Source organism: Hyla sarda, chromosome 6 (assembly GCF_029499605.1).
Source record: "Hyla sarda isolate aHylSar1 chromosome 6, aHylSar1.hap1, whole genome shotgun sequence".
Lineage (NCBI taxonomy): Eukaryota > Metazoa > Chordata > Amphibia > Anura > Hylidae > Hyla > Hyla sarda.
The window spans coordinates 39,665,283-39,690,649 of record NC_079194.1 but is presented as its reverse complement, the minus strand read 5'-3'; the positions used below and the strand labels follow the sequence as shown (position 1 = coordinate 39,690,649).

General features: G+C 42.3%; 1 protein-coding gene across 3 annotated transcripts in view; it reads right to left on the bottom strand.

Moving 5' to 3' along the window:
* Positions 1-25,367, bottom strand: part of KCNT2 (potassium sodium-activated channel subfamily T member 2) — an 814,344-nt gene that overhangs the window by 274,824 nt on the left and 514,153 nt on the right. For all 3 annotated transcript variants that reach the window (XM_056523545.1, XM_056523546.1, XM_056523547.1), the window contains exon 16: positions 15,478-15,707. In XM_056523545.1, the coding sequence (XP_056379520.1) occupies positions 15,478-15,707 (230 nt within the window). The remainder of the gene's footprint in view (positions 1-15,477; positions 15,708-25,367) is intronic.

The window sequence follows — 25,367 nt, the reverse complement described above, 5'->3', positions numbered from 1 at the left end:
TAAATAAATAAATAAATAAAAATTTTAAGCTTTAGGCGAGGTTCACACAGTGTTTTTTAGGCATATTTAAAGGAGTAGTCCAGTGGTGACTCAGTGGTGAACAACTTATCCCCTATCCTAAGGATAGGGGATAAGTTGCAGATCGCGGGGGGTCCGACCACTGGGGCCCCCTGCGATCTCCTGTACGGAGCCCCAACAGCCCGCGGGAAGGGGGCGTGTCGACTTCCGCACGAAGCGGCGGCCGACACGCCCCCTCAATACAACTCTATGGCAGAGCCGAAGCACTGCCTTCGGCAATCTCCGGCTCTGCCATTGAGATGCATTGAGGGGGCGTGTCGACCGCCGCTTCGTGCGGGGGTCGACACCCGCTATTTGGCCGGAGAGCCTGGCCCCCGTACAGAGAGATCGCAGGGGGCCCCAGCGGTCGGACCCCCCGCTATCTCAAACTTATCCCCTATAAGGATACGTTTTTCACCACTGGACTACACCTTTCATTTATTAAAATAAATCTGGAAAATTGTGTAAACTTTATAAATGTAAAAAAAAATATATAAATATATATGTAGATGAAAACATGAAAGCATAACAAAAAACTGTATTGCACAAAAGAGTACCGTATATACTCGAGTATAAGGCTACCCGAATATAAGCCGAGGCCCCTAATTTCACCCCAAAAACCCAGGAAAAGTTATTGACTTGACTATAAGCCTAGGGTGGGAAATACATCATCCCCCCCTGTCATCATCCCCCCCTGTCATCATCCAGACCCCCGTCATTAACACCCCCATCATCTTCACCGAGAGGCCCTCTTCTCCGCTCTGAGCCCGGCCCCGGACTAGTGACGTTGCCTTGGCGACAATGCACAGGGATGTCATGCGCAGGGATGTCCCTGTGCATCGTCGTCAAGGCAACGTCACTAGTACAGGGCCAGGCCCGGGGTGAAGAAGAGGGCCTCCCGGTGAAGATGGACAGCCCGGAACGACTAAACCTCCCCACCGGATAGTCCCTGCAGCATAGATGGCCCAGACCAGTTCCCCTTTCCTTCCCTCTGAGGGGAGGTGAGTAGAAAACTAAAGGGGGGTCTGGATGATGACGAAGGCCGCAATGGTCTTCAACCTTCGGAGCTCCAGATGTTTCAAAACTACAACTCCCAGCAGGATTCCCCTCTATTTACTATGGGGAAAAGTCAGGAACATTTTCTGACCAGCTTTTTCTAGGCGGAAATTGCCAGCCATTTATCCACAGGATTTTCAGTGAATTCAATAGTAAATAGGTCTGGTTGTGTAACCACGCCCCCTTTGCAACAGACCACGCCCCTTTTTGGATTTTCACAATGCAATGTCGGGTTTGTCGGATTTTCCTGGCGCACACTGGCGCAGACATGTCGCAGACACTCTGCGCCGAAATAACCAGACAAAAACTGGTCGCTTTCAGCTTAGTAAATAAAGACCCAATTTAAACCAGGCCTGTGAGTTTTGCTCCACAACATTTTTTCACCCAGTGCTCTTCATTTAATTTACTAATATGGGAACTAAAATAAATAGTCCATTATCTGTTTTTGTAAACAATACATAATGGCATAAAGTAAGAGAGTCTCTTCAATATGTCATATCCTTAGGATACAGGAGTGTGAAATTATAAATAAAACAAGTCATCATTGAATTCATTTGTTTTGGAAGCTCCCATGTCAATCCAGTGCCTCTCAAGACACCAATGTATTGTCACAAATTTGGGAAATATTTTAAGGAAAAGAAAAAAAAAAGTTTGGTTTTTTAGGCTTCACCATGAATGTCTTTAAGGCAGGCAAAGGTAAAAACATCTATTTATCATCAAATATTGCACAAAATAGATTAATCTTCAATACAGAAAATGTATTCAGTTATTTGTCCCGACACAGGGGACACAAGCTTATCAAATACAGCTGGAAGAAAAAGATACAATCACCAGCAACAGAAAGGATTCTTTACACAAAAGGCCTTAGATCTGTAAGAATGATCTCCAAGGAAGTTAATATTGGCTGGTGATATGCATATATTACAAAGAGGGCTGGAAATGTTCATGGAAAAAAAGATGGTAATATTGTCATAAATAACAAAACGTAGTCGTTCATAAAATTAACTGCTTGTTTGCTTGATGTTTAAATTAGAATGTTGAAGAATTTTTATCCTAATCGCCACCTTTTTTTTTGTGGCACATAAAGGTTGGGAACTGGATATGTACACAGTAGATCATGGATAACATAGGTTAATCCTCTCAGAAATGATAAAAGTTTGGGATAGAAAAGCCAGGAAAGAAAATAGATAATTCTAAATGTGTCCATGAATATTAGAACAAAGTCAGACGGACCCTCAAATTTAAAGGGGTATTCCGGGCAAAAACATTTTATCTCCCTGCAGCACCCACATTCTATGCGCGGACTGCATCTCTAGTTTTGGAAACCTCCGGGTTTCCGGGACTGGGGACGTGACGTCATGCCACGCCCCCTTCATTCATGTCACTCCTATCCTTTAGGATGGTCGGAGCTGTCAGAGACTGTCAGAGAAAATTCTTATTTTCCTGGTAATCGGGTCACCAGTGAACGATTGGCCCAGATCGCCACAAATTGCCGGTCTGAATTGACCGGCGATTTGCATCGATCGCCGTCATGAGGCGGTCACAGGACCCCCCTAGGCATTGCCACGGGGTGCCTGCTGATAGATATCAGCAGTCATCGAGGTCCGATCACCGTCGGCGAGTGGTGGTGATCGGAAATGCGGAGGGCGTACAGGTACGCCCTCCATCCTTAAGTTAGGGACGTGAGGGCGTATCCATACGCCCTCCGTTCCCAACAGGTTAAGGACCCATGACGTACGTGATGCCACATCTAAAATGAAACTAAACTAATGCCGGTTAGCTCAGGGGGCTGTTCGGGATCGCCGTGCTGAAATCGTAGGACATGAGGAGGGTCCCTTACTTGCCCTCTGGTGTCCGATTGCTGAATGACTACTCAGTGCCTGAGATCCAGGCATGAGCATTCAAGCGGGAGAATCATTGATCAATGGTTTCCTATGAGGAACCATTGATCAATGTAAAAGATCAGTGTTTGGAGTGTTATAGCCCCCTATGGGAGCTAAAACATTGTAAAAAAAAAAAAGTGAACAAAAACACCAGCATTTCAGGGAAAAAAAATAAAAAAAAATAATTTTCACGTCCAAATTTAATGAAAATTCGTCAAAGACCTGTGGGGTGTTAAGGCTCATTATACATCTTGTTACGTTCCTTGAGGGATGTAGTTTCCAAAATGTGGTCACTTGATCGTGCTTTTTTTTTTTTTTTCGTTAATGTCAGAACTGCTGTAAGATCAGCCACCCCTGTGCAAATCACCAATTTAGGCCTCAAATGTACATGGCGCTCACACTCCTGAGCCCTGTAGTGTACCTGCAGAGCATTTTACGTTCAGATATGGGGTATTTCCGTACTCCAGAGAATTTGCGTTTCAAATTTTGGGGGTCTTTTTTTCCTTTTACCTCTTGCCCTTTTACACTAACATGCTGGTGTAGCGCCTGACTTTTCCTTTTCATAAGTGGTAAAAGGAGAAAAATCCCCCCAAAATTTGTAACGCAATTTTACGGAAATACCCCACATGTGGCCCTATACTGTTGCCTTGCCCATTTGAGGCCTAAATTTGCAATAGGGGCGGACCAGGATACAAGGATGGCGCTTGTCTCCACCAAAACCCTACGGCAGTGTTTCCCGAACAGGGTGCCTCCAGCTGTTGCAAAACTCCCAGCCTGTCAGGACAGTCAATGGCTGTCCAGCAATACTGGGAGTTGTTGTTTTGCAACAGCTGGAGGCTCTGTTTAGGAAACACTGTCGTATGAGACGTTTTTCATCTTTATTGAGAAGGGGAACGTGTAAGGGTGTGTATGTAGTGTTTTACTTTTTATTTTGTGTAAGTGTAGTGTAGTGTTTTTAGGGTACATTCACACTGGCGGGGTTCACAGTGAGTTTTCCACTCAGAGTTTGAGCTGCGACCGAAAATTTGCCGCAGCTCAAATTTGTACAAGGAAACTCACTGTAAACCACCACCCGTGTGAATGTACCCTGTACATTCTCAAGGGAATGTACCCCAAACCTTCAGCTGTTGCAAAACTACAACTCCCAGAATGCACTGGACATGCTGGTTGTTGTCGTTTTGTAACAGATGTAACAGACTCTAGCTCAGTGTGTCCAAACCAGTGTGCCTACAGCTATTGCACAACTACAACTCCCAGCATGCACTGACAGATGAAAAGCATGCTAGGAGTTGTAGTTATGCAACAACTGGGGAAGAACAGTTTGGAGACCGCTAAGTAGTGGTCTCCAAACTGTTGCAAATGTACAACTCCAAGCATGCCCAGACTGTCCAGGCATGCTGGGAGTTGTAGTTCTGCAACATCTGAAGGGCCAGAGATTGCAGAACTACACTGCCCAGCATCCCTGACTGTTTGGGCATGCTGGGAATTGTTGTTTTGTGGTCTCCAAACTGTGGCCCTCCAGATGTTGCAAAACTACAACTTCCAGCATGCCCAGACAGCCTTTGGCTGTCTGGGCATGCTGGGAGTTGTAGTTTTGCAACTTTTAGAAGGCCACAGTGAAGATCACTTACCAGCGATCTTGACTGCAGCCTCCTCCACCCCTGCACTTTCCGAGCAGACTCCTCCTGCCCCCGCTGATCGATGTCTGTACCGCCGCCGCCGCTGTTCCGGTAAGCTGGGGCCCCGGCTCTGCCCAGACTTCGATCAGTGGACAGAGCGGGGGAAATGAACTTTAACCCTCCCGCCCCAACTGCCATTGGTCGGTCAGTCCTGATCAACCAATGGCAGAGGATAGGAGGAGGTGGCAATCATTCTTATTTTCCAGGTGATCGGGTCACCATCGCCAACATGGGGGGGGGGCTCTCAGGGCCCCCTGAGCATTGCCACGGGATACCTGCTGATAGATATGAGCAGTCATCACGATCCAATCACTGCCCGGGGGGGGGGGGGGGGGGCGGGGAATACGGAGGGTGTACAGGTACGCCCTTCATCCTTATTGTACTAGGAAATGAGGGCATACCTGTGCGTCCTCCGTCCACAACAGGTTAAAGGGCTTGAAAAAAGCTGCATGTACGCAGCTGAAACGTTGCCCTTCTGAACTTGATGGAATAAACACTACTCATGTTTTGATGTTTTTTATCTTGGAGTGCTGCGGTCTTCTTTTGGATTTATCTATGGTATATCCCGTGACCTGTAATTCGCACTGATAGCACCCACATCTATAGGTGTGCTGCTTCCCTCTTGGTTTATATATATATATATATATATATATATATATATATATATATATGTAATTTTTTTTTTTTTGGGTTATTCACACCTGGCTATCTTGTACACTCTCTTTGACCTGTAGATGTGAAAAGTCTCAATAGAAAACAAACCATATGCCCGTATGCACAACCCCAAGTGCTAAGTAACATATATGAACATAAATAACTACCTAGTTGCCAACCTAAAGCCGTGTCAGGTTGTAACTGTAACTGATTTGTTTGTAAACACTATCTATACTCCTGAAATGATGAATGGGAGTGAACCCTCTAGAGAGCAGACATTGACCCTCATTTACTAAGAGTGTTGGGTTTTTACTAGTGTGAAATATTTTTTCAGACTTCCAAGATGCCTTTCTATTTACTATGGAGATTCACAGATTTAGAAGTTGGGGAAATTTTCTGACCAGCAATTTCTGGGTGGAAACTTCAAGACATATATTCACAGGATTTTGTGAATAGTAAATAGGTCAGGTTGTGAAACCACGCCCCGTTTTGGTTTGGTCACACTCATTTGCGACAGACCACACCCCCTTTTGGCTATTCACAATGCAATGTCGGGTTAGTTAGATGTTCCTGGTGCACACTGTTGCACACTGTCTGATACATGTCTCAGACACTATGGGGGGTATTCAAGAATAATGTTGAGCGTGAATATTCGCAATTCGAATATTTATTGAGAATTCCGCATAATCGCAAATATAGCACTATATATTTACAATTACGAATATTTGTATTTTTTCCCCCCACAGAACACATCATAGTGATCTGATCCCTCCTTGCTTCCAGCTTGTGGGCTAAAGAAGGCTCCTATATTATTCACTGTATGAGACTGATAAGCGAATTTCCGCAAATATGAGAATATTTGGAATCACTGAGTTAGGAAACAGACTCTAGCTCAGTATTTCCCAACCAGTGTGCCTACAGCTGTTGCAAAACTACAATTCCCAGCATGGCCACACAGTCAGGGATGCTGGGCGTGTAGTTCTGCAATATCTGGCCCTTCAGATGTTGCAGAACTACAACTCCCAGCATGCCTGGACAGTCTGGGCATGCTTGGAGTTGGAGTTTTGCAACATCTGGAGGGCTACAGTTTGGAGACCACTACTTAGCGGTCTTCAAACTGTTCTTCCCCAGTTGTTGCATAACTACAACTCCTAGCATGCTTTTCATCTGTCAGTGCATGCTGGGAGCTGTAGGCTCACTGGTTTGGAATTATTGAGCTAGAGTCTGTTTCCTAACCCAGTGGTTACCCAACAGTGTGCCTACATCTGTTACAAAACTAAAACAACCAGCATGTACGGTCTGTCAGTGCTTTCTGGGAGTTGTAGTTTTGCCACAGCTGAAGGTATGGGGGTGCCCCCCCCCCCATGTGAATGTACAGGGTACATTCACACGGGCGGGTTTACAGTGAGTTTCTTTCTACAAGTTTCCTTCTACAATTTTTCAGAGGAAAACTCACTGTGAACCCCCACCCAATGTGAATGTACCCTAAAAACACTACACTACACTAACAAATAATAAAAAGTAAAACACTACTTATGCACCCCCTTACACTGCCCCCCCCCCCCCCAATAAAAATGAAAAAAATGTCTCATATGGCAGTGTTTCCTAAATGGAGCCTCCAGCTGTTGCAAAACAACAACTGGAGGCACCCTTTTTGAGAAACAATGCTGTAGGGTTTTGGTGGAGACAAGCCCCATTCTTGTATCCAGGTCCGCCCCTATTGCAAATTCCTCATTAAGGCCTCAAATGGTGCTCTCTCACTTCAGAGCCCTGTCGTATTTCAAGGCAACAGTTTAGGGACACATATGGGGTATTTCCGTACTCAGGAGAAATTGCGTTACACATTTTGGGGGGATTTTTCTCCTTTTACCCCTCATGAAAATGTAAAGTTGGGGGCTACACCAGCATGTTAGTGTAAAAAACATTGACATTTTTACTAGGTATCGACCGATTATCGGTTTGGCCGATATTATCGGCCGATAATCACGATTTTGGGCATTATCGGTATCGGCAATTACCTTGCAGATAAGCCGATAATGCCCTGTCCCCCACAGGGTGTCGCGGCGGTGTCGCGGGGGGATAAATAGCCGATAACTTATACCGAAATATCGGTATAGGTTATCGGCTATCGTCCCTAACCTCCACCGATTATCGGTATCGGCCCTAAAAAAACGATATCGGTCGATCCCTAATTTTTACACTATCATGCTGGTTTTGCCCTATACTTTTCATTTTCACAAGAGGTAAGGAGAAAAAGACCCCCAAGATTTCTAACGCAATTTCTCCTGAGTACAGAAATACCCCATATGTGGATGTAAAATGCTCTGCGGAAGAACTACAAGGCTCAGGATTGAGAGAGCTCCATTTACATTTGAAGCCTAAATTGGGCATTTGCACAGGGGTGGCTGATCGTTACAGCGGTTCTGACATAAACGCAAAATAAAAACACCCACATGTCACCCCATTTTGGAAATTACACCCCTCACAGAACATAACAAGGGGTATAATGAGCCTTAGCACCCCATAGGTCTTTGACAAATTTTCGTTAAAGTTTCACATGAAAATATTTTTTTTTCCCTGAAATGCTGGTGTTACCCCAAATATTTAATTTTCACAAGGGGTAATAGGAAAAAAGCCTCCCAAAATTTGTAACCCCATTTTTTCTGAGTTAGAACTTACCCCATATGTGGATGTAAAGTGCTCTGCGGGCGAACTACAATGCTCAGTAGAGAAGGGGCTCCATTGGGCTTTTTGAGAGAGAATTAGGCTGGAATTAGGCGGACGCACTACAATGCTCAGAAGAAGAAGAATTAGGCTGGAATTGAGGGCTATGTGTGTTTACAAAGCCCCCATGGTGCCAGAACAGTGGACCCCCTCCACATGTGACTCCATTTTGGAAACTACACCCCTCACGGAATGTAACAAGGGGTGCAGTGAGCATTTACACCATACAGGTGTCTGACAGATTTTTTGAACAGTCGTCCATAAAAATAAAAAATTAAATTTTTCATTTGCACAGCCCACTGTTCCAAAGATCTGTCAAATGCCAGTGGGGTGTAAATTCTCGCTGCACACCTTATTAAATTCTGTGAGGGGTGTAGTTTCCAAAATGGGGTCAGATGTGGGATGGGGTCCACTGTTCTGGCACCATGGGGGCTTTGTAAACACACATAGTCCTCAATTCCAGCCTAATTCTTCTTCTTCTGAGCATTGTAGTGCGTCCGCAGAGTACTTTACATCCACATATGGGGTATTTCCATACTCAGAAGAAATTGGGTTAAAAACTTTTGAATTTTCTCCTATTACCCTTTGTGATAATTAAAAATTTGGGGTAACACCAGCATTTTATTGAAAAATTTATTTTTTGTATTTTTACGTCCCAATTTTACGAAAATTTGTCAATCACCTGTGTGATTTTAAGGCTCACTGTACCCCTTGTTACGTTCCTAAAGGGGTGTAGTTTCCTAAATAGTATGCCATGTTTTTCTTTTACTGTTCTGGCATCATGGGGGCTTCCTAAATGCGACATGCTCCCAAAAACAATTTCAGCAAAATTTGCTCTCCAAAAGCCCAATGTCGCTCCTTCCCTTCTGAGCTCTCTAGTGGACCCACAGATCACTTTACATCCACATATGAGGTATTTCCTTACTTGAGAGAAATGGAGTTACAAATTTTGTTGGGCATTTTCTTCTATTACTCCTTGTGAAAATGAAAAGTTTGGGGTAACACCAGCATTTTATTGAAAAATTTTTTTTTTTCGTATTTTTACGTCCCACTTTAACAAAAGTTCGTCAATCACCTGTGGGATGTTAAGGCTCACTGTACCCCTTGCTATGTTCCTTGAGGGGTGCAGTTTCCAAAATAGTATGCCATGTGGGTTTTTGTTTTCTGTTCTGGCATCATGGGGGCTTCCTAAATGGGACATGCCCCCCAAAAACAATTTCAGCAAAATTCGCTCTCCAAAATGCCATTGTTGCTCCTTCCCTTCTGAGCCCTCTAGTGCACCCACAGAACACTTTACATCCACATATGAGGAATTTTCTTACTCGAGAGAAAATGAATTACAAGTTTTGGTGGACATTTTTACCTTTTACCCCTTGTAAAAAAAAAATGGGGCTAGGATATCATTTTAGTGTAAAAAATTTAGATTTTAATTTTTCTCCTCCATTTTGCTGCTATTCCTGTGAAACACCTAAAGGGTTAACAAACTTTTTGAATATCATTTTGAATACTTTGAGGGGTGCAGTTTTCACAATGGGGTCCATTATAGGGGATTTCCAACATAAAGACCCTCAAATTCACTTCTAAACTTAACTGGTCCATGAAAAATTCTGATTTTGAAATTTTCGGGAAAACATTGAAAATTGCTGCTATACTTTGAAGCCCTCTGATGTCTTCAAAAAGTAAAAACATGTCAACTTTATGATGCCAACATAAAGTAGACATATTGTGTATGTGAATCAAAATGTAATTTATTTGACATGTCCCTTTTCCTTACAAGCAGAGAGCTTCAAAGTTAGAAAAATGTTAAATTTTTAAATTGTTCCTGAAATTTTGGAATTTTTCACCAGGAAATGATGCAAGTATCAACATAAATTTACCACTAACATAAAGTAGAATATGTCACAAAAAAAAAAAGCAAATTTATAAGTAACAGCATCCCAGAGTTATTAATGCTTAAACTGATAGTGGTCAGATTTGCAAAAAATGCTCCCATCCTTAGGTATATATATAATGGGCTCAGTCCCCAAGCAGTTAAAGGGATACTCCAGTGGAAAACTTTTTTTTTTTTTTTAAATCAACTGGTGCAAGAAAGATAAACAGATTTGTAAATTACTTCCATTAAAAAAATCTTTATCCTTCCAGTACTTATTAGCTGCTGTATACTACAGAGGAAATTCTTTTCTTTTTGGAACACAGTACTCTCTGCTGACATCACGAGCACAGTGCTCTCTGCTGACATCTCTGGCCATTTTAGGAACTGTCCAGAGCAGCATATGTTTGCTATGGGGATCTTCTCCTACTCTGGACAGTTCTTAAAATGGACAGAAATGTCAGCAGAGAGCACAGTGTTCCAAAAAGATAATAATTTCCTCTGTGGTATTTAGCAGCAAATAAGGCTAATAAGGACCCCGGGACCCTGGGCTAATAGCGTGCGGCATTGTTGTGCTGCACGCTATTAACCCTTTAGACGCAGCGATTAAAGTTGATCACCGTGTCTAAAATGAAAGTGAAAGCTTCCCGGCAGCTCAGTTGGTCTGATCGGGACCATCGCGATAAAATCACGATGTCTTGATCAGCTAGCACGCGAGCGGAGGTCCCGTCACCTGTCTCGGTCGCGTACAATCGGCGATTGATTGCTCGAAAGCCGCAGATGCAGGCTTGAGCAATCGAACGCCTATAACACTGATCAAAGCAAAGCTATGGCTTTGCAGGGATCAGTGTAAAAGATCAGTGTGTGCAGTGTTATAGCCCCCTATGGGAGCTATAACACTGCAAAAAAAAATTGAAAAACAAAAGTTAATAAAGGTCATTTAACCCCTTGCTTAAAGGGGTATTCCAGGCCAAAACTTTTTTATATATCAACTGGCTCCGGAAAGTTAAACAGATTTGTAAATTACTTCTATTAAAAAATCTTAATCCTTCCAATAGTTATTAGCTTCTGAAGTTGAGTTGTTGTTTTCTGTCTAACTGCTCTCTGATGACTCACGTCCCGGGAGCTGTGCAGTTCCTATGGGGATATTCTCCCATCATGCACAGCTCCCCGGACGTGACATCATCATTGAGCAGTTAGACAGAAAACTTCAGAAGCTAATAACTATTGGAAGGATTAAGATTTTTTAATAGAAGTAATTTACAAATCTGTTTATCTTTCTGGAGCCAGTTGATATATATAAAAAAAGGTTTTGCCTGGAATACCCCTTTAATAAAAGTTTGAATTACCCCCTTTTCCCATAAAAAAAACTGTGTGAAAAAAATTAAAATAAACATATGTGGTATCGCCGCGTGCAGAAATGTCCGAATTATAAAGAGATATTGTTAATTAAACCGCACGGTCAATGCTATATGCGAAAAACAATTTCAAAGTCCAAAATAGCGTATTTTTGGTCACTTTTTATATCATGAAAAAATAAATAAAAAGCGATCAAAAGTCTGATCAATACAAGAATGATACCGCTAAAAACATACCGGCCCATACGCAGAAAAATAAAAAAGTTATAGGGGTGAAAAGATGAGAATTTTAACGTATAAATTTTCCTGCATGTAGTTATGATTTTTTTCAGAAGTATGAATAAATCAAACCTATGTAAGTAGGGTATCATTTTAACCGTATGGACCTGCAGAATAATGATAAGGTGTCATTTTACTGAAAAATGCACTGCGTAGAAACGGAAGCCCCCAAAAGTTACAAAATGGCATTTTTTTCTTCAATTTTGTTGCACAATTATTTTTTTTTCCTTTTCGCCGTGGATTTTTGGGTAAAATGACTTATGACACTGCAAAGTAAAATTGGTGGTGCAAAAAATAAGCCATCATATGGAATTTTATGTGCAAAATTGAAAGTGTTATGATTTTTAGAAGGTGATGTGGAAAAAATGAAAATTCAAAAATGGAAAAACCCTGCGTTCTTAAGGGGTTAATGACCAGAGCATTTTTTGCACATCTGACCACTGTCACTTTAAGCATTAATAACTCTGGGATGCTTTTACTTACGAATTTGATTTTGAAATCATTTTTTCGTGACATATTCTACTTAAACATAGTGGTAAGGTTTTCCTTGATACTTGCATAATTTATTGATGAAAAATTCCAAAATTTCATGAAAAATTTTAAAGTTTTGCATTTTTCTAACTTTGAAGCTCTCTGCTTGTAAGGAAAATAGACATTCCAAATAAATTATATATTGATTCACATATACAATATGTCTACTTTATGTTGGCATCATAAAGTTGACATGTTTTTACTTTTGGAAGACATCATATTTTCAAAATCGGAATTTTTCAGGGACAAGTTCAGTTTTAAAGTGGATTTGAGGGGCCTTCATATTAGAAATGCCCCATAAATTACCCCATTAAAAAACTGCACCCCTCAAAGTATTCAAAATGACATTCAGAAAATTTGTTAACCCTTTAGGTGTTTCACAGGAATAGCAAAAAGGTGTTCTTGCAGACCCAGTTTTTGAATTTTTTTTCAAGGCGTAAAAAGAGAAAAAGCCCCCCAAAATGTGTAACCCAATTTCTCTCAAGTAAGGAAATACTTCATATGTGAATGTAAAGTGCTCTGTGGGTGCACTAGAAGGTTCAGAAGCGAAGGAGCGACAATGGGATTTTGGAAAGTGAATTTTGCTGAAATGGTTTTTTGGGGGGCATGTCACATTTAGGAAGCCCCTATGGGGCCATAGCAGCAAAAACTAAAACAAAAAAAAAAAACACATGGCATACTATTTTTGAAATTAAACCCCTCATGGCACGTAACAAGGGGTACAGTGAGCCTTAACACCCCACAGATGTTTGACAACTTTTTGGTAAATTCAGATGTGTAAATGAAAATAAAATAATTTCTTCACAAAAATAAAAAAATGTTCCCCACATTTACAATTTTTACAAGAGGTAATAGGAGAAAATGCCCCCCAAAATTTGTAACCCCATCCCTTCTGAGTGTGGAAATGCCCAATGTGTGGACTTAAAGTGCTCTGCAGGTGCACTACAATGCTCAGAATAGAAGGAGCCACATTTGGCTTTTGGAAAGCAAATTTTGCTGAAATGTTTTTGGGAGCATGTCGCATTTAGGAAGCCCCTATGGTGCCAGAACAGCAAAAAAAAGCCCCACATGGCACACTATTTGGGTAACAACACCCCTCAAGGAACGCAACAAGGGGTACAGTGAGCCTTTACACCCAACAGGTGTCTCCACTAAAGTTGGAAGTGAAAATGAAAAATTTGATTTTTTTTCTTTAAAATGCTCACTGGCTAGTGGCGGGGACCGGAATTCCCATGGGCATACACATACGCCCTACATCCTTAAGGACTCAGGATGCAGGGCGTATGCATACACCCTGAAGAGGTTAAGGGGTTAATTCCATAAAGATTTACTCAGCAGGTATGCACATTTTTTGGGCTTTGTCACATTCGAACAGGATGTCTATCTTCTCATCCCATGCAGTCAAGCAGCGTAAAAAAGGGGTTAATAAGGGTCAGGTTTGCAAGTGTCCCTACAGGCAACCTTTGTCGGGAGATTGTTTGGACAGTTGTCTAATGTCCTGATGGATCTTCCTTTGACCTCGTCATTAGTTTGACCTTGAAAGTGGCACTATTTTGGGTTATTAAGACCAGATGAGTTCACCTGTAAGACGGTCAAGGACAGTTCTTGAGGTACACCAGCTTGGCTGGAAATCCGTTCACTATGGGTTGAGGTTGAGTTACTCCAAACATCTTTGCCTGGACAATTAGTTGGGATCTGTTAATTCCCCACTTCACATAGGTTGGTCCGGTGGGGTCCTTCATTAGTTTTCAGCAGCACGAGAAGAGTCCTGTCCGGATAGTCCTTTACTATTGTTTGATGGTGTTGCTCTCACAACACTTAGTTTTGTCGATTACATGGTTGTATATGTCTAATCCTTAGATGGTGACCCCACGGCTCTCTCCGGTCATTTCATTACGTATTAGTGTGGCAGTCTCAGCATCTAGTCATGGTAATTAGGAAATTGGGTTGCTGGAACTCCAGTACTTACGTGCAACATATACCGAGGGCTAACGTAGATATGTATTATGCTTTCTAGTTGCTTGTAAAGATAACATGTCATAAAGCATTTTTGTTCTAATCTCTGAGTTTTGCCTTCTTTTCAGGTGTACTCTTACGCGACTGTACATGGCATCACTCTGATTGTCTTATTAGGTAGGGGGTACTGTTATATGGCAATTGTGGTTTCTGTAGTTTAGGCAGCTTAGGTACATTGATTCGCATAAGCACTGACCACTAGTAAGAAGGCTAATTTATTAGCCTGCATTTGTGGGAGGGGCGAGTGTACCTTTAAGAGCCTCGGCCGTTCCAGTCCTCCATGCCGTGGTTTCTTCACAACCCACCCAACCTTCGCTTGTTATTTTAATTATTATGTTATACATTTAACAGGACATGCCCTCTTTTCAGGTGTACTCTTACGTTACAGTACATGGCATCACTTTGACTACTTTATTGGGTAGGGGCTGCGGTTATATGGCAATTGTGGTTTCTGTAGTTTAGGTAGATTAGGTATATTGATTTGCATGAGCATCGACCACAAACTATATAAATATATATATATATATATATATATATATATATATATATATATATATATATATATATATAGTAAATTTGAGTAGCCGTATTAGTCCAGTGATGCAGATGCAAATCATAAAATGTTGCAGTATCTTGTAATACCTTTTTTATTGGACTAACAGCATATTGTATAGACAAGCTTTCGGGATTCCTCCCTTTATCAAGTCCAAAGCTTAGCTTAGATTTGCTTTGGACTTGATAAAGGGAGGAATCCCCAAAGCTTGTCTCTACAAAATGCTGTTTGTCCAATAAAAAAGACATTACAAGATACTGCAACATTTTATGATTTGCATATATATATATATATATATATATATATATATATATATATATATATATATATATATATATATATATACAGTATATAACCATATTCTGAACAACCAGCATATATCCATAAATATTCAGGTATGGTCAAAAGACTATACTTTAGTAGAAATAATGTGATAGTAATTCAAATCAGCTTTTCACACTATACAAAACAGTATACATTTTAATTCTGCAGGGGGTAATGAACTTCTGGAAGTTAATGTGCAGAATTACGGCACATTATTAAATAAAACCATTGCTGCCCAGTAAGTGGGATTACACCAGTGCCAAAATCATAGATCACCATTCTCTTACTGAAAAAGACATTAAGTGCTGAATAATTCAAGTAATGAATTAAAAGTATATCCTTCTGTCTAATATCTGTATCCACTCCTATAAATCTGACTAGATTTAAAGCCAAGTATTTGCAGACAATGAAAAAGCTTTGATCGGTTTACAAACATTTCAGCATCACCTGCATCTTAGAACATTGTTCTCTAATAAAATTCAATTATACGCACCCATGCTGGCAATGATACTGTGGACAGGTAGCCTGGATGGCCCATGATATGATGACTTGTATTTTCGTAATTTTTCAAGCTGCTCGTGTTGCTTAAAAGCTGAATTCTCTTCTTTTATCACGTGAATGTAAAAGCAGGTGTCCGTGGAGCTCATGATGAAACGTGGCCCTGGGTTCAGCAAGATGTTTTTGTTATCTTCTCTTTTAACGCCAATTAGGCAGACACCAAATCTGGGAGATAAGGAGGGCAGCGGGGAATCTATGAGATAGAAAGCCTTTGACATGCTAATCATTGGTTTTTTAGTGATTCATTGCATAACAAATTAAATCATACAGAGTATTCTCTATCTTTAATTTCATTTAACACAAGGTGCAATATAAAAGGTCACAGTGCTGAAACGGCCACTGGCGGCTCAACAAACTTAGCAGTTATCGATAGCACCAGCAAATACAAAAAACTTTGGACTACATCTAAGAAACATATGTATTTCTAAATGTATCCAGCTAGTGCCCCCTTCCTCTTCCTAAACTCTTCCTTTACTCTGGAAAAAAAAAAAAAAGCTGTTCCTCTTGAGAGGGATGAGCTCACTGAGGAATCAAGTTACACGTCTATAGAAGTCTATAGAATGGGGAGTCCCTGGAGACAGAGACAACAAGATATAAAGCTGATCTAGTGATTGTTTTACAGTGAAATCTGCAACTCTTTTAGCTGACTACACCACCCATCTCTGTAGAAAACCACTTTTTAATGCAAGTGCTTGACACTGCTGACAGCTTACACTGCTCACTCTGACTGCCTTATTAGGTAGGGAGTACGGTTACATGGGAATTGTGGTTTCTGTAGTTTAGGTAGGTTAGGTACATTGATTCCCATGAGCACCAACCACAAGTAGGAAGGCTAATTTATTAGCCGGCATTTGTGGGAGGGGGCAGGAGTGTGGCTGTTCCAGTCCTCCATGCTGTGGGTTTTTCATAACCCACCCAATCCTCCCTTATAATTTTAATTATTATGTTATACATTAAACCAGTGCATGCCCTCTTTTCAGGTGTACGCTTGCGCGGCAGTACATGGCATCACTTTGACTGCCTCATTAGGTAGGGGTGAGGTTTTATGGCAAATGTGGTTTCTGTAGTTTAGGTAGGTTAGGTATATTGCTCAGTACCCTTGACACTGCACAGTACACTGCTCACTGCCTTATTAGGCACCTCTTGTAGCTGCCTAGACCACCCATCTCTGTAGAAAACCACTTTTAATGCAAGTGCTTGACACTGCTCACAGCTTACACTGCTCACTCTGACTGCCTTATTAGGTAGGGGGTACACTGCTCACAGCTTACACTGCTCAGTACTTATAATGTCCTCCAAGATGCTTTGCTGGTTTTGCTATAGAGATATAGGGAGCAGGATATCCTCCTTTGTATATGTGCAATGTATAGGAGACATCAGAAGCTAGGTTCCACCAACTACCTCAGGGGCAACAAAAAATTAAGGGGACCTGCAAAAGTGTGGTGGGGGCTGGACAAAAAATGCTGCATACAAGTTACATAATGGCTAAAAATAGTGCAAATCCTCTTGTACATACAGCTTATCCGGAAAAGATGTTGATGAATTAGTTACCCATTGTTAAAAAATACAAAGATGGTGTTGGAGAGGGGGAATAATGACAAAAAAAAGTATACTTACCTAGCCCCAATCCCCTGCTTTTTCCCTGGAGCTCTCGTTCACCTCTGTCAGGTCCCACAATCTTCTCATCTTCCTGCTTGGAGATGAGCTCCTGATGCGGAACATGCTGGCTTAGTCAATCACTGGCTGCAGTGCTGTACCATCTTGGCCAGTTATTGGCTAATCTAGCAGGTCCTGTATTGAGCACTCATATGAGATCTGAAGAATGAGAAATGACCAGGGGACTAGAGTATCAGGAACGGGGCTGTGGGAGACCAGGAAGGGAAGGAGGCTAGGTAAGTATAGCTTTTTTCCTTCTCCCCAACACCATATTAGTTTTTTTCAGTGAAAAACCTTTTTAAGACCACCAGATTTCCATGTTCTAACAATAGTTATGTGTTCCTATTTGTCACTAGGCAGTGTGTTTGTGAAAACTTTGCAATAGAACAAACATAATAAGGTACCATTATCAGTGTACACCACATATTTTTATATAATGTAGATAATGTCATTATATGTATGTTTGTTACATACATTGGTTAAATAAGGGGACTATTTTTATTCCTACAGATATTGTCTGTGTGACTCTGTGAGGAGACCAAATACAGGAAGTATGGGCAGGGCTGTAGCTCCCATGAGGCGAGTGAGGCAATCGCCTCAGGTGCACTGTTGCAAGGGAGTCCAGCACACATTACACTCAGGCACTGATTCCCAACCCGGCTGTCAGGACACTCTGGTGGGAAATATGGTGCTAATTTTTTTTTATTTTCCTGCCCAGGCCTGAGCACTTGGGAGTCACAGACGTGCAGGCCAGGTGGGAGGGAAGTCTGTGTGCAGTGCCGGGACGGGTGATATTGCAGCTCCAATCTTTGTGTATCCTCCCTCTCCTACTGAACCTGCTCCCTACTGTCACCCCTCTCCACCATTTGTCAGCCCTGTACATCCCTCTATCACGCATGTACACCTCTCTACACCCCTTTGTCACCCCTGTCATACCTTTACACCTTTGTTACCCCTGTACGATCATCTTTCACCCATGTACACCCCTCTACACCTGTCATCCATGTACACCCCTCTATCACATCTCTACACCCCTCTGACACTCCTGTACACCCCTCTGACAACCATGTGCACCCTATCTGTTTCCCCTCTGTCTCCCAAGTACACCCTCTGTTACCCCTGTCACCCATATACACCCCTCTGTCACTTTTTGTTCACCTCACTGTCACCCATGTTCACCCCTCTGTCATTTCTCTACACCTATCCACCCCTGTACTTCTCTACACCTGTAAAAGGGGTGAAACAAGGGCCAAGCTACCTAAGTACAGGGGGTCCTACTATATAGCCAACATATAAAAATTAATCGGTAAGGGTGTCCCGCTACTTTTTGTTTCAAGGGGTGCCCCAAGCCAAAATGGGGAGAAGCAGGACTCTGTACACTGAGGACAAGCAGGGCTGTGTAAACTGAGCACAAGCAGGGCTCTGTACACTGAGGACAAGCAGGGCTCTGTACACTGAGGACAAGCAGGGCTCTGTGCACTGAGGACAAGCAGGGCTCTGCGCACTTAGGGCAAGCAAGGCTCTATACACTGAGGACAAGCAGGGCTCTGTGCACTGAGGACAAGCAGAGCTCTGTAAACTGAGGACGAAACAGGGCTCTGTACACTGAGGACAAGCAGGGCCCTGTACACTGAGGACAAGCAGGGCTCTGTACACTGAGGACAAGCAGGGTTCTGTACACTGAGGACAAGCAGGGCTCTGTACACTGATGACAAGCAGGGCTCTGTACACTGAGGACAAGCAGGGCTCTGTACACTGAGGACAAGCAGGGCTCTGTACACTGAGGACAAGCAGGACTCTGTGCACTGAGGACAAGCAGGGCCCTGTACACTGAGGACAAGCAGGGCCCTGTACACTGAGGACAAGCAGGGCTCTGTACACTGAGGATAAGCCGGGCTCTGTACACTGAGGACAAGCAGGGCTCTGTACACTGAGGACAAGCAGGGCTCTGTGCAGTAAGGCTTTATGACATGCCCCTGGCTCATACATTAGGATGACTGACAAGACTGGAGCCTGCACAGAGCCCTGCTTGTCCTGCCCTCACTTCCTGTATATGGTCTCACAGAGACACACAGGCAATAGCAGCAGGGACAGCATTTTTTCACCCAAAAATATGCAAATTTTTAAATCAATTTTATATTACAAATATATATCTAATAGTATAATCTACAGTATGTGAAAAGTTTTTGTAAAAGACAGGTACACTTTAATCCCTTGGGGACCGAGACCATTTTGACCCTAAGGACCAAAGCAATTTTTGCAATTCTGACCACTGTCTCTTTAAGCATTAATAACTGAAATGCTTGTACTTATGAATTTGATTCTGAGATTTTTTTTTTCGTGACATATTCTACTTTATGTTAGTGGTACATTTTCATTGATACTTGCATAATTTCTTGGTGAAAGATTCAAAAATTTCATAAAAAATTTGAAAATGTAGCATTTTTTTAAACTTTGAGTCTCTCCGCTTGTAAGGAAAATAGACATAACAAATAAATTATACAGGTGGGCCATTTAAATAGATACACCTTAATAAAATGGGAATGGTTGGTGATACTAACTTCCTGTTTGTGGCACATTAGTATATGTGAGGGGGGAAACCTTTCAAGATGGGTGGTGACCATGGTGGCCATTTTGAAGTCGGCCATTTTGAATCCAACTTTTGTTTTTTCAATAGGAAGAGGGTCATGTGACACATCAAACTTATTGGGAATTTCACAAGAACAACAATGATGGGATTGGTTTTAACATAACTTTATTCTTTCATGAGTTATTTACATGTTTCTGACCACTTATAAAATGTGTATCCGTAGTTTCAGGTGCAGCACATCTCGTATCTTCACAGCATAGACAATTGCCTTCAGATGACCTCAAAGATAAAAGTCTAAGGGGGTCAGATCGGGAGACCTTGGGGGCCATTCAACAGGCCCACGATGACCAATCCACTTTCCAGGAAACTGATCATCTAGGAATGCTCGGACCTGACACACATGATGTGGTGGTGCACCATCTTGCTGGAAAAACTCAGGGAACGTGCCAGCTTCAGTGCATAAAGAGGGAAACACATCATCATGTAGCAATTTTGCATATCCAGTGGCCTTGAGGTTTCCATTGATGAAGAATGGCTCCACTATCTTTGTACCCCATATACCACACCATACCATCAATGTTTGTGTTCCAACAGTCTTGGAGGGATCTATCCAATGTGGGTTAGTGTCAGACCAATAGCGGTGGTTTTGTTTGTTAACTTCACATAAAAGTTTGCTGAACAAAATCTTCTGCATAAACTGAGGGTCCTCTTCCAATTTTTGTTTTGCCCATTCTGCAGCACCTGAAACTACAGATACTGGAAGCCTGTGCTAGCATTTCTTCTGCGGTGCTGCTATCAGTGTGTAAAGAGTGGTAGAAGAGGGTTGCATTGACAATCCAACACAATGGGCAGCACATTGAACACATTTTATAAGTGGTCAGAAACTTGGAAATAACTCATGAAAACCAAGCACATCATTGTTTTTCTTGTGAAATTCCCAATAAGTTGGATGTGTCACATGACCCTCATCCTATTGAAAAAACAAAAGTTGGATTCAAAATGGCCGACTTAAAAATGGCCGCCATGGTCACGACCCATCTTGAAAAGTTTCCCCCCTCACATATACTGATGTGCCACAAACAGGAAGTTAATATCACCAACCATTCCCATTTTATTAAGGTGTATCCATTTGAATGGCCCACCCTGTATGTTGATTCACATATACAATACGTCTTTGAAGTGCATTTGAGGGTCTTTGTGTTAGAAATACCCAATAATTGACCCCATTATGAAAACTGCACCCCTCAATGTATTCAAATTGATATTCAGAAAGTTTGTTAACCCTTTAGGTGTTTCACAGGAATAGCAGCAAAATGGAGGTGACAATTTATAATCTTCATTTTTACACTAATATGTTCTTGTAGACCCATATTTTTTATTTTTACAAGGGGTAAAAGGAAAAAAAGCCCCCCAAAATATGTAACCCAATTTCTCTTGAGTAAGGAAATACCTCATATGTGGATGTAAAGGGCTTTGTGGGTGTAATAGAGGGCTCAGAAGGGAAGGATCGACAATGGGATTTTGGAGAGCGAATATTGCTGAAATGGTTTTTGGGGGGCATGTCACATTTCGGAAGCCCCTATGGTGCCAGAACAGCGAAAAACAACCAACATGGTATACTATTTTGGAAACTACACCCCTCAAGGAACGTAACAAGTGGTACAGTGAGCCTTAGCACCCCACAGGTGTTTGACAAATTTTCAATAAAGTTGGACGTGAAAATGAAAAACGTTACTTTTTACTAAAATGCTGATGTTACCCCAAATTTTTCATTTTCACAATGGGTAAAAGGTGAAAATGTCCCCCAAAATTTTAAACCCCATTTCTCTCGAGTAAGGAAAAACCTCATATGTGGATGTGAAGTGCTCTGTGGGTGCACTAGAGGGCTCAGAAGGGAAGGAGTGACATTGGGCTTTTGGAAAGCGAATTTTGCTGAAATGGTTTTTGGGGGGCATGTCACATTTAGGAAGCCCCTATAGTGACAGAACAGCGAAAAAAAAACACATGGCACACTATTTAGGAAACTACACCCCTCAAGGAATATAACAAGAGGTCCAGTGAGCATTTACACCCCACTGGCGTTTGACAGATCTTTGTAACAGTTGGCTATGCAAATGAAAAATTACATTTTTAATTTTCATGGACCACTGTTTCAAAAATCTGTCAGTCACCTGTGGGGTGTTAAGGCTCACTATACCCCTTGTTACGTTCCGTGAGGGGTGTAGTTTCCAAAATGGGGTCACATGTGGGTATTTTTTATTTTTTTTGCATTTATGTCAGAACCGCTGTAAAATCAGCCACCCTTGTGCAAATCACCAATTTAGGCCTCAAATGTACATGGTGTGCTCTCACACCTGAGCCTTGTTGTGCGCACGCAAAGCACTATGCGCCCACATATGGGTTATTTCCGTACTCAGGAAAAATTGCATTAGAAAAATTACACTAACATACTAGTGTAGACCCCAACTTTACCTTTTCATACGGGGTAAAAGGAGAAAAAGCCCCCCAAAATTTGTAGCGCAATTTCTCCCGAGTACGGCGATACCCCATATATCTCCCTAAACTGATGCCTTGAAAGCCTATGTCAGTTTTCCCCAAACAGGGTGCCCCCAGCTGTTGCAAAACTCCCAACATGCCTGTACAGTCAATGGCTGTCCGGCAATACTGGGAGATGTTATTTTGCAACAACTGGAGGCTCCGTTTTGCAAAGACCGGCTTCGAGACATTTCTTATTTTTATTGGGGGGGGGGCGACAGTGTAAGGGTGTAGCGTATATGTAGTGTTTTACTCTTTATTTAGGGTTAGTGTAGTGTAGTGTTTTTAGGGTACATTCACACGGGCGGGGGTTTACAGTGAGTTTCCCACTGCAGCAGAAAATTTGCTGCATCTCAAACTTGAAGTGGGAAACTTGCTGTAAACCCCCACCCATGTGAATGTACCCTGTACAATCACATGGGGTGGGGGCAAAACTACAACTCCCAGAATGCACTGACAGACCGTGCATGCTGGGAGTTGTAGTTATGCAACAGCTAAAGGCACACTGGCTGGGATTGGGAAACACTGAGTTAGGTAACAGACTACCGCAGTGTTTGTGCACCACGGTCTGTTTCCTAACTCAGTGTTTCCCAACCCATGTGCTTCCAGCTGTTGCAAAACTACAACTCCCTGCATGCATGGTCTGTCGGTGCATGCTGAGAGTTATAGTGTTTCAACAGCAGGAGGCAAATGGGTTGGGAAACACTGAGTTAGGAAACAGACAATGTTTCCCAACCAGTATGCCTCCAGTTGTTGCAATACTGCAACTACCAGCATGCCCAGACAGCCGAAGGGCATGTTGGGAGTTGTAGTTATGCAACAACTGGAGGAGAACAATTTGGACACCACTATATAATATTCTCCAACCAGGGCCCTTCCAGATGTTGCAAAACCTCAACTCCCAGAATGCTGACTGTCCAGGCATGCTGGGAGTTGTAGTTCTGCAACATCTGAAGGGACAGATGTTACAACTACAACTCCTAACATGCCTGGACAGTCTGGGCATGCTGAGAGTTGTAGTTTTGCAACATCTGGAAGGACAGTGGTCTCCAAAGTTTTGAAACTCCTAGAAGCAGCAGTGAAGATCACTTTACGGCAATTTTCACTGCTGCATCTGGGACACGGCCGCCGCTGCCTGCCGCCTCCTGTCAGCCGCCGGTCCCTGATCCCTGCGTGAACACAGGTAACCGGCGCCGCTGGTCCCCGCGCATCCACGGCCCCCGCACATCACTGCCATCTTTCCCCCGCTCTGACACAATATCCAGGGGCGGGCAGAGCGGGAGAAATGAACGTTCACCCCCGCCCCTGCCCTGCGATTCCCCGATCATTCCTGATCGGCCAATTGCAGGGGATAGGAGGAGGTGGCACCCCTGCCTCCTTGCTCCCATCCTTTAGGATGATCGGGGCTGTCTCCGACAGCTCCGATCATCCCTATTTTCCAGGCTATCGGGTCATCAGAGACCCCATCAGCCCAGAATCGCCGCAAATCACTGATCTGAATTGATCTCAGGACACCCCCACCTCCCCCCAGGCATTTGCACGGGATGCCTGCTGAACGATTTCAGCAGGCATCCCATTCCGATCCCCGTCCGGATAGCGGAGGGGATCAAAATTCCCACGGGCGTACAGGTACGTCCTTGGTCCTTAAGTATCAGGACGCAAGGGCGTATCCATATGCCTGTGGTCCCCAGCAGGTTAAAAGCACCCAGTACATAGCATTATACAGTATTTATCCAGGGTGCCATCAATATTGCACAACAGTTAGTGCTATACTTCAACATCAAAACAACCAGAAACTAGGAAAATTTATAATGTATAACATCAATAAAATGTATAACAATATATGTAAAAAAAAGAATGATGAATAATGTAAAAAGGATCTTGTTTTTTTTTTCTTTTATAAAATATTATATTTGACAGATTCCAAACACCTCTGGTGACTCTCATTCTCATGCTCCTGCCAAAAAATATATCAATCGCCTCTTTCCAAAGTTCATTATGCAATGCTTTCCTCCATGGTATAAAGGTTGCCAAATGAATACAGCATTGTCTTCATACAATACCTGTCATATCAAAGGGTAGTCTGACATCCATGGACATCAAGAGAGAACTGGATTATTTTACAGTGGTCAAAGTATAATTTACAATTTATTTATTTATTAATTTTTTATACCAATCGTTAAATGTGTAATTCATTCTAGAGCTTTTTGTTCAGGAATAATGATGCTTGTGTAACCCCCTTCTTGCAAATGGACGTATATATGTATGTCCATTTTAGCAGTGCGTTGCCGCAAATGGACCTATATTCAGTCATGGCCACCCCTGAAATGTTTCTAGAAAATGAAGTATTTCTCACAGAAAAGTATTGCAGTAACACATGTTTTGCTATACACATGTTTATTCCCTTTGTGTGTATTGGAACTAAACCAAAAAAAGTTAGGAAAAAAAGCAAATAGGACATAATGTCACCAAACTCCAAAAATGGGCTGCACAAAATTATTGGCACCCTTAACTTAATATTTGGTTGCACACCCTTTGGAAAAAATAACTGAAATCAGTAACTTCCTATAACCATCAATAAGCTTCTTACACCTCTCAGCCAGAATGTTGGACCACTCTTCCTTTGCAAACTGCTCCAGGTCTCTCTTATTGGAAGGGCACCTTTTCCCAACAGCAATGTTAAGATCTCTTCACAGGTTTTCAATGGGATTTAGATCTGGACTCATTGCTGCCACTTCAGAACTCTCCAGCACTTTGTTGCCATCCATTTCTGGAGCTCTTTGACCTATGTTAGGGGTCATTGTCCTGCTGGAAGACCCAAGATCTCAGATGCTAACCCAGTTTTCTGACACTGGGTTGTACAGTGCGACCCAAAATCTATTGGTAATCCTCAGATTTCATGATGCCTTGCACACATTCAAGGCACCCAGTGAAAGAGGAAGCCAAACAACCATAAAACATCATTGAACCTCCACCATATTACTCTGTAGGTACTGTGTTCTTTTCTTTGTAGGCCTCATTCCATTTTCGGCAAACAGTAGAAT